The 10,847-nt window shown below is 34.9% G+C and overlaps 1 protein-coding gene across 4 annotated transcripts in view; it reads left to right on the top strand.

Annotated features, from left to right (window-relative positions):
- The window catches only part of Gc (GC vitamin D binding protein), a 53,943-nt gene that overhangs the window by 14,301 nt on the left and 28,795 nt on the right, over positions 1–10,847 (top strand). For 3 of the 4 annotated variants that reach the window (XM_015505265.2, XM_015505264.2, XM_048785768.1), the window contains exons 2-6: positions 478–547; positions 1,132–1,264; positions 3,545–3,756; positions 5,180–5,312; positions 5,619–5,713. In XM_015505265.2, the coding sequence (XP_015360751.1) occupies positions 478–547; positions 1,132–1,264; positions 3,545–3,756; positions 5,180–5,312; positions 5,619–5,713 (643 nt within the window). The remainder of the gene's footprint in view (positions 1–477; positions 548–1,131; positions 1,265–3,544; positions 3,757–5,179; positions 5,313–5,618; positions 5,714–10,847) is intronic. The other variant, XM_048785769.1, reaches the window with a different exon arrangement.

The following is a 10,847-nucleotide window of genomic DNA, read 5'->3' as shown; positions in this document are numbered from 1 at the left end:
CGGTTATTTTGCCCAGCCAGACTGCGGCACCTTTGAAGCCTTCAGTGAAACTGAGACAACAACATAAAAATGGGAAAGAAGGGATGGGGATAATGGAGTGAGGGAAGAAGGGAGGGGAGAGAGAGAGAGGAAGAGGAAGCAGTCCCATTTTGGCATTGCTATAAAGATGGAATCTGAGAGAATAATTTTCATGTTAATAAATTCTGACTCACTAGTTGACACTTACCGTTTGAATTATCTGCTTAACATTAGTTTCTTTTATTTCCTGCTGTCTATTAAAATATAACAGCATGCCATAAAATGGTGGCCTATGTTGAGAAAACAGCTAGAAAGTCGTTCCAAAAATGAAACTGCAAATGGATATTGATAAAATGCTACTTTACTATAAACCATGTGGATTATCACTTCATGCATGTATGTTTAATTTAATAATTCATTAAAAGAGAAAAGATACAAATTTTCTATTTCTGGTCCTAGGCCGAGATTATGAAAAGGATAAAGTCTGCCAGGAACTGGCTAGTCTGGGAAAAGATGACTTCAGATCTCTGTAAGTGTGCAGTATGCATTCAGTTCACCCTGGAGGCTTGGTGTAGAACAAAACTGAAGGAGAGTTGAAATGACCTCTGAGAAGACAAAGGGCAGAGTCCTAGGCCAATGTAGGCAGGGATGTCAGGCAAATGGAAGAAATTCAAAGATCCCAGTTGAACTGTGGTTACTGTGATCTAAGAATTTGTCACCAGTAAGTTTATGAACGTGATTACAGTGAGTAGGTAAGCATAGTTTTCTAAGGGAAATCAAAATATATATTTATAACACTTTCTAGGACTCTGCAAACAGAGGCAAAAAGGAACAGAACAGGTTCTTTGGGGGGGGTTCTCAAAGCATATAATATCAGGATGACTTAATGGAACTTCCAAGTCCAATTGCTACTGCTTACAAGATACATTTTCTTAGAACAAAAACCACTTTTAAAAAAAATTAAATGTTATATTCTTTTCATTACCAAAATATAAAAGTAAACGTATAAAATATTCCATTTAAAAAACAAATATACAGACCTCATTTTAATATGTATCAAAATGCAAAAGAAAATTAAATGCTAACTATATATTGACTTACTATTTTCCTCAGGTCACTAGTCCTATATAGCAGAAAATTTTCCAGTGGCACATTTGAACAGGTCAGCCAGCTTGTGAAAGAAGTTGTCTCCTTGACTGAAGACTGTTGTGCAGAGGGGGCTGACCCTGACTGCTACGACACAAGGGTGAGCTTATGTGGCTGGCCCTCCCTACAGTGGCCCAGGGAAGGAAGCCATGGTGGGTCCCTCTGCCATGTCTTAGGGAAACTTCAGACAGCAAGTTTATCTACTCCTGGACTGGAGATGGTGGTGGAATATGAAGCCTACTATCTTTAGATCCCAGGTTTATTCTAGCAGAGTTAGTCCATTTTACTCATTCCTACATGGTCCAAATGAGAAAACTGAGCTAAAGTAACTTAGGGGCTTACTAAATATAACTGTTGGTGAGAAGTAGTTAAAGAATATGAATTCAGATCTTACACTAAAGCCAGTTTTTTAAATAATTATAAATTTGCACCTTACAAATATCAACTCATGAATCTCTTAAAATAATTTTAGTACATGCTATGCAGCTTAAAAGCCTGCCTATACCTTTATCATCATGTAAGCACTGGTACCACATGCCACAGAATACTTTCATGATGGCCTCAAATGATAGGGGGGTTCAAAAATTGCATACATACACTTGGTTACAAGTTAACTTTCTCTATAGTATATATGCAGAAATTAAACTTCTGAAATGACAGAGTACAAACTATAAACAATTGAAAAATGTGAAACCTGGGTAGTTTTAGCAAGTTACTAATAGAGTAATCAGGCCCAATGCAAATTACATTTAGAGGCATTTTGATAAAGGCCTCCACAGACACATTAGTCTCTCTGCTAAGACCTATTAGCCTGCAGAAACAGTGTTCAAAGATCTGATTGGAACAGATTCTGTACAATGAATATTCTTACTCACAGATTGCTTCATCTGGCTATTTACTTTCTCTGAATTCTACAATAATTTTCTTCCACCACCAAGCTCGTAAATAACTGTCACTTCAACCTCACCTCTGTATCACCTCAAACTAAACAAGCATCAAACTGTCAACCATGGTCAAAACATCACAGCATATTTTAAATTTTATTTCATCTATTTGCTAATGCATCCAAAGTTGTGACCTGTCTCTATAGTCCTGGAGCTTAAGAAAACAAGGGTTGATATATTTTTTGCATGACACCTTCCTTCCTCCTGCTTATTCAAGATATTTAGAAAAATGGGGGGGGGTGTTGATATGTTTACATTCTAATTTTATTTGAAAGGGAATAATTTTTAAAAGGCAAAAGAGAAAAATTGCCAAGAAAATAAATAGAAAGGAAAAGGAAATGATCTAATAGGAGATATAAGATTTAAAGAGAACCTGATTCCTAAGTTCTGAGAGGCTGATAAGGTAGGTATGGATGAGGATGAAGAGTTGGTTAACAAAACTCATTCATCACATCGCTCTTCTTCACTGATAGGAAAGGTCTTTAGAAGTTTTACCTTAAAAAGATGAGCAACATATAAAATAATTATAATAATATCAAATTATTTTCCCACATAAGTAATTTTTCCATAAAACTATTTCTAATTCTTTTTTCTATGATGTCTATCACTTTTCTATCGTTTTAAGTATCAAATTATTTCTAAAAAGAACATGTTCTGTTGTTACAATTGCTTTGATGGTGCTTCAAGCATCAGTTTGGCCATGTTGAGGCAATTACAGAGCTCCCAGAGGCTCTTAACCCATGCTGCACTTGAGAACAAATCTTGAAACTTTGAGAAAACCAGATTTTCAAGTCCTATCTTTGACCTACTGAATCAGAATTTCTGGGTTGTGTAAGCCAGGCATTTCTGACTTTTTCATACCCTACAAATAATTCTGAAGCAGAAGCATGCTCCAGAACCATTAGATAAAATATAAACCAACACAGAACTCTAAAGCAGTCAAGTGTCAAGAGTCTGTTCATGTAATAAAGGAATGGAAGGGGGCAGGGGAAAGTCTTCATTTTTAGGGGCGTAACCGCAACAGAATACATATGGAGAATCATCAATGGAACTTTTCCAGAATCATCAGTGGAACTTTTCCAAATGACCCTCTCCTCCTCATAGATGTTAAAATCCCCATGGAGGAACACTGGGCCAAAGGATAAAATTCTAATGACTGCAGTAGAACATATGTCCATTTGTTAATGAAGGTTCTGCTTTTTATTCTACTCTGAGGAGACTCACTTATTAACATAAATAAGACCCTATACTTCCCTCAAACTATATCTGTGCAACTTTTCATGGTTTGAAATCATCTCCAGAGTTTTTGTATGAACACTTGATTACTGATGACAATTTTTAAATAATAGACTAAGATATCATACTGAATGGAGAACTACAAGCCTGAAGGTTGCACATATTGTATAAGTTTCTCTTTTTTACTTCTCTCTTTGCAGACCTCAGCACTGTCTGCCAAGTCCTGTGAAAGTGACTCTCCATTCCCAGTACACCCAGGAACTCCTGAATGCTGTACCAAAGAGGGGCTTGAACGGAAGCTCTGTATGGCTGCCCTGAAACACCAGCCACAAGAATTTCCTACCTATGTGGAGCCAACAAATGATGAAATCTGTGAAGCATTCAGAAAAGATCCAAAGGGATTTGCTGACCAGTAAGTTGTTTTCATTATAAAAAGAACTTTGGGTCATAAAAACATCTGAAATGAATTGAATCTAACCAGCTACTCTATGCAAACACCTCTTCTAGGAACCCAGACAACTACCAATGATGGAAACTTGACTCTCACCCAAGACAGCTCATCTCCTTGTCAGTGCTGACTATTGTTTATGTCTGTCCCAGACAGAGATGAAATCAACTCTCCCAAACTCCCACCCACAAACCCTAGGTTCTATTATCTGAAGCAGAATCCTTTGGATCCCCTGTCCAAACATGACATATTTTCCAATATTTTACAGCCCCTATTGTGGCTGCCCTTATGCTAGAGGTAATCCATACAATCGAAGCAGCTTGATTGCTATGTCCTTTCTAGATACTTTCCAAGAAAGCATATGAGAGGAACAGCTTTATTTCCCCCTCACTCGTATACATTTCCAGAAACAGCTCACAATAGCAGTTACGGAATACAAGTGGCAGGAAGATTTCTGAGGTTGGTTTATACTGATGTCATAGAGAGAATGAGAGCTCCCAGTGTCCCTTTCAAGTATCATGCTCAAATTCTTTATTTAAAGCTCCCCAGGTCCTATGTTCCTAATACCAATTATGTTGATCATGTGGCCCTTTAAAAAAGCTTTTAACAACAGTGATAAAATGAAAGGTTCCTGGTTTGTACTGAATTTATACAAAGGGCATTGGGAACATGACACATGCACTACAAAAGTAAACATGTGACTTTGACCCTCTCATTGCTTAACATTCATGAGAAGCCAAATTATACTCTGATTATATTAGTTTTAGAAGGTCATAAAAAATGTACAAAAAAACTACAAAAGGCAATTTATGTAAATGGAAAAATAATATATTGCACAAAAGTAATGTCATTCAAATTGGTAATAATTTTATAGCAACTTGCTTGTCCATTCCTATAAATTTTCAAAAAGGATTTTGCCTAAGACTTCAGTTTCTTTTTAATCCATGGATTTGTGCTCCTTAAAATTGAAATGATTTCTCTCAACAATTAAGTATGCTTATACATACCAGTTGTCCAGAATAATAAACTGAGGTGAATAAGAATAAATTTGAGTAAACCAGCTAAGTACATTCATTGTAATTAATTCAATAAATGGCTTAATAAACACCTAGTATGGATGGGTGATGCACTTGGCTAGACACTAAGTGAACAAACAGACAAACAGCTCTTTACTTCAAGCAGATCTCATAGGAATTCAGACAACTAGTTTTTTAAAAATATATATTTATTAAAAGACTAGTATTATACTTGTTTCTCTAGGTCCTTTGTGCTTTTTAAACAAACTAAAATCTGATATAACACACATCCTTCTCCATCAACATACATATGAGAAATCAGGTTTTGTTTTCCTACAAATTTTTTGACCAATCCTATTTTTCTCACACAGGTTTTTGTATGAATATTCCAGTAATTATGGACAAGCTCCTCTGCCACTTTTAATTGGTCACACCAAGAGTTATCTCTCTATGGTAGGAACCTGCTGTACCTCCGCAAGCCCAACTATATGCTTTTTGAAAGAGGTAGGTTCTGTTTTGCTTATTACATGGTCATGTGCTATTTTTCTTCTTGTAATGACGTTCTTTTAAATAATGGTAGATGTTGAGGTTTTGCACTTATTAAGAGTTCTCAGATGTCTTCTTCACATGCAGTTAATTGGAAAATAAATATGCCACCTCAGGAAAGGAGATATCACTGTTACTTTTGTCAGATTTCAGCTTTCTAGTCATCAAAAAATCATAAAATTAACATCTCTGTTTTTGCTATTTGTGCACACTGTTTTCAATGGATCCTAATCATCTGATGAGATTTTGTCACTTTTTTTCTAGAGACTTCATATGAGACAGTTCTCTCTTCTTACCAGTATGTCAAATAGAGTCTGTTCACAATATGCTGCTTATGGAAAGGAGAAATCAAGGCTCAGGTAAAGATTAAGTATCATCATCACATTTAGTACATTACTTCTGCACTATCCCTAATGTTAGAATTCTCCCAGATGTTGGTGAAATATAGAAACTAGACTACCAGAGAACTATGCACATATTCAATGATCTCCAGTATTTCCTTTAGTTTTCCTTTTACATTGAGATAGTGAGTTTGGCATGTAGAACACACATCCTCCATCAACATACATATGAGAATCAGGTTTTGTTTTCCTACAAATTTTTTGACCAATCCTATTTTTCTCCCATAGGTTTTTGTATGAATATTCCAGTATATAAGTATTCCAGTATATAATATAAAATCACCAAATAGACATTACTTTATTTACCTTTACTTTATACATGCATCAGTGTCTAGGAATTTACTCCAAAGAAGTAACAGTCTAAACAAAGATTAAGCTATAAAATATTACTGCCATATTTTAATAAGAAAAATATTAGTGAATTCATAAATGTCCCTAGAATAAAAAATGTTTGAATTAACTTTGTCAAAATTATATTGTAAAAATTATTTTATGAAAAGTACCAAATGATTGTCAAAGAAATCAAAGAAGATACAATAAATAGAAAGAAATTCCACATTTGTGGTTTGGAAGTTTTAATACTATTAAAATGCCCATAGTACTCAAAGCAATCTGTCTCTACATTATAATGAAATTGTTTTTTGCAGAAATAGAAAAAAAAAACTTAGTTAACTCCCCATTATAATAATAAATACTTGGAATAACTAACTTATAAAGAGAAAAGTCTTATTTTAGCCAACAATTTTAGAGGTCACAGTCCATGATCATTTGGACCCATTACTTTGGTTCTGTACTAACATATCATGGTAGGAGTATGTAGCACAGTAAATTGCTCACTTCAGAGCCAGAAGACAAAAGAGAAATGGTTGGTTGGGGTTCCACTACCCCCTGGAGAACATATTCCCAATGACCTAAAGATCTCCCACTGAACCCCACCTCTTAAGGGTTCCACCACCTCCAGTTACCACAACCCTGGGGTCAAGCATTTAACCCATGGGCCTTTGCGGGACATTCAAGTTCCAAACCACAGCACCATCCTAAAATTAATAGGAAATCTTCAAGGGATCTCAAGAGACTCCAAATAGTCAAAACAATCTTGAAAAAGAACAAAGTTGGAAACTTAAAATTTCCTGATTTCACTAGGCATGGTGGCACACGCCTGTAATCCCAGAAACTCAGGATGCTGTGGCAGGAAGATCCCAAGTTCAAAGTCAGTCTCAGTAACTTAGCAAGACCCTGTATTAAAATAAAAAAAAATGGAAAAGGTGGGCTATGAATGTGGCTCAATGGTTAAGCACCCCTCAGTTCAATCCCTGGTACCAACAACAACTACAACAAAATAATTCCTTATTTCAAAACCCACTACAAAGCAACAAAAATCAAGATGGTGTGGTACTAGCCTTAAAACAGATATATAGACCAGTGGGACAAAACAGAAAACCTGAAAATATATTCTTTTCTTTCATATATGGCCAAATGATTTTCAATAAAGGTCCCAAGACTACACAATAAAGAAAAGGGTTTCTTCAATGAATAGTGTTGAGAAAACTGGATATTCATGTGCAAAAGAAAGAAGTTGTATTCTGATCTTATATACAAATACAAAAATGAATTAAAGATCTAAATGTAAAAACTAAAACTATAAAACTCCTGGAAGAAAATAAAATGGAAATTTTCAGGGTATGGGATTTGGCAATGATTCCTTGGATATGACACCAATACATGGACAAGAAAAGCAAAAATAAATAAATGGACTATACCAAATCTTAAAATTTCTGTTCAAAGGACATAACGAACAGAGTGAAATGGCAACCTACAAAATGAGAGAAAATATTTGCAAGTCACACCTTATATTATGAATATTCAGCATACATAAGAAAATACTATACCATACCAACAAAAAACAATTAAACATGAGTAAACAATTCTCCAAAGCAAAATATAAAAATGGTCAACAGTATATGAAAAGATGCTAAGCATCATTCATTATAAGAGAATTACAAATCAAAACCACAATGAGATATTGTCTATACCCATTAAGATTGTTACAATCAAAAAAACAGAAAATAGAAAATGTTAGAGAGGGTGCAGAGAAGTCAGAATACTCCTGCATTGTTGATGGGAATTTAAAATGGTACATCCAAGAAAGAAAATGGAGTGGAAATTCCTTAAAACTTAAAAATAGAATTACCATATGATCCACAAATTCTGGTGGAAGTTATATATTAATTTAAAAGAATTCCAGGAAAGATCTCTAAATGCTATTTGCACATCCACATTCATTGCAGCTTTATTTACAATAGCCAAGAGGTGAAAACAAACAAAATGTGCATTGACAGATGACTTGCTAAAGAAAATGTTAAATAACACATACAATGGAATATTATAGTCTTTTAAAAGTCCTATCACATGCTACAACATGGATAAATATTGTGAACATAATGCTAAGTGAAATAAGCCAGTCACTAAAAGACAGATACTATACAATTTCACTAATATGAACTATATAAAGTAGTTAAAATCATACAAAATAAAGAAAGGTAATTGCCAGGGACTAGGACCAGTGAGAGATGAAACAGTGTTTAATGGATATAAAGTTTCAGTTTTGCAAGGTTAAGGTGTAAAGATACAGTGCAATGCAATGTGAATATGATTAACACTACTTAAATATAAAAATGATTAGGATGCTAAATTTAATGTTGCATTTCATCACAATTCTAAAAAAGAATTCTTAATGATATCCTTGTCTATGAAGAATATTTTTTTTCTTAAACATCCAACCCCCCATAATACCACTTCACTCCTAAATGTTTTGGTGTGTATTTCCCTGTTTCCTAATAATAAGGAAATACACTTACTTAACCACCTAACACAATTGCCAAAATCAGGAATGTTGACTTCTATATGATATAATATTATCTCATCTATGAATTTTACTCAGATTTTACCACCTGACTCAATGATCCAATATGTTTCTCCTCCTTAGTTCAAAATCCAATTCAGGATCACTAATACTACTTTTCAGTCTCTATTAATCCAGAATAGTTCCTCAGATTTTACTTACTCATTTTTTTTTTCATGATTATGACATTTTTAAGAGTAGAGACCATTTGTTTTATGGACTGTCTCTCAATTTAGGTTCTTTCAGTGTTCCTTAAAGATTAAATTCAAGTGATGTTGTTAACAGGAATACTAAATAAGTGATGTATGTCCTTAGCACATCAAATTATGAAGCACACAATGTCATTTAATGGGTGCTTTTAACTGTAATAATTTTTATTAAATTATTTATTCTAATTTGTTATACATGATGACAGAATGCAATTCATTTCATATTACACACAGAGAGCATAATTTCTCAAGTCACTGGTTGTACACAAAGTATTTTCACACCATTCATTTCTTCATACATGTACTTTGGGTAATGATGTCTAACTCATCCCCCCATCATTCCTACTGCCTTACCCTCTCCTTTCCCTTCCCTCCTTCCCCTTTGCCCTATCTAAAGTTCCTCCACTCCTCCCAAGCTCCCCCACCATCAACATTATGAGTCAGCATTCTCATCAAACATTTGTTCTTTGGTTTTTTGGGATTGGCTTGCTTCACTTAAGATTATATTCTCCGGGGCTGGGGATGTGGCTCAAGCGGTAGCGCGCTCGCCTGGCATGCGTGCGGCCCGGGTTCGATCCTCAGCACCACATACAAACAAAGATGTTGTGTCTGCCGAAAACTAAAAAATAAATATTAAAAAATGATCTCTCTCTCTCTCTTTAAAAAAAAAAAAAAGATTATATTCTCCAACTCCATCCATTTACCTGAAAATACCATGATTTTATTCTCTTTTAATGCTGAGTAATGTTCCATTGTGTGTATATATACACCAAAGTTTCCCTATACATTCATCTACTGAAGGGCATCTAAGTTGGTTCCATAATTTAGCTATTGTGATTGTGCTACTATAAACATTAATATGGCTGTGTCCCTATAGTATACTGTTTTTAAATCCTTTGGGTATGAACCGAGGAGTGGGATAGCTGGGTCAAATGATGGTTCCATTCCAAGTTTTCCAAGGAATCTCCATACTGCTTTCTATATTGGCTGCACCAATTTGCAGTCCCACCAGCAATGTATAGTGTGCCTTTTTCCCCACATCCTTGCCAACACTTATTGTTGTTTGTGTTCTTAATGGCTGCCATTCTGACTAGAGTGTGATAAAATCTTAGTTTTGATTTGCATTTCTCTAATTGCTAGAGATGTTGAACATTTTTTTCATGTTTGTTGATTGATTGTATATCTTGTTCTTAGAAGTATCTGTTCAGTTCCTTGGCCCATTTATTGTTTGGGTTATTTCTTTTTCTAGTGTTAAGGTTTTTGAGTGCTTTATATACTCTAGAGATTAGTGCTCTATCTGATGTGCTTGTGGTAAAGATTTGCTCCCATTCTGTAGGCTCTGTATTCACCTCACTGATATTTATTTTGCTGAGAAGAAGCTTTTCAGTTTGAATCCATCCCATTTATTGATTCTTGGCTTTAATTCTTATGCTATAGGAGTCTTATTAAGAAAATTGGGGCCTAATCGGACATGATGGAGATTTGGGCCTACTTTTTCTTCCATTAGGCGCAAGGTCTCTGGCTTAATTCCTAGGTCCTTGATCCACTTTGAATTGAGTTTTGTGTGTAGTGAGAGATAAGGTTTAATTTCATTTTGTTACATGTGGATTTCCAGTCTTTCCAGCACCATTTGTTGAAGAGACTATCTTTTCTCCAATGTATGTTTTTGGCACCTTTGTCTAATATAAGATAACTGTAGTTATGTGGATTAGACTCTGTCCTGTATTCTGAACCATTGGTCTATAAGTCTATTTTGGTGCCAATATCATGCTGATTTTGTTACTTTTGCTCTGTACTATAGTTTAAGGTCTGGTATAATGATACCACCTGCTTCACTCTTCTTGCTAAGGATTGCTTTGGCTATTCTGGTTCTCTTATTTTTCCAGATGAATTTCATGATTGCTTTTCCTATTTCTATAAGGAATGTCATTGGGATTTTGATTGTAATACCATTGAATCTGTATAGTGCTTTTGGTAGTAT

Source organism: Marmota marmota, unplaced genomic scaffold (genome assembly GCF_001458135.2).
Source record: "Marmota marmota marmota unplaced genomic scaffold, marMar, whole genome shotgun sequence".
Lineage (NCBI taxonomy): Eukaryota > Metazoa > Chordata > Mammalia > Rodentia > Sciuridae > Marmota > Marmota marmota.
The sequence above is the reverse complement of the archived record's forward strand: the minus strand, read 5'-3'. Positions and strand labels throughout refer to the sequence as shown.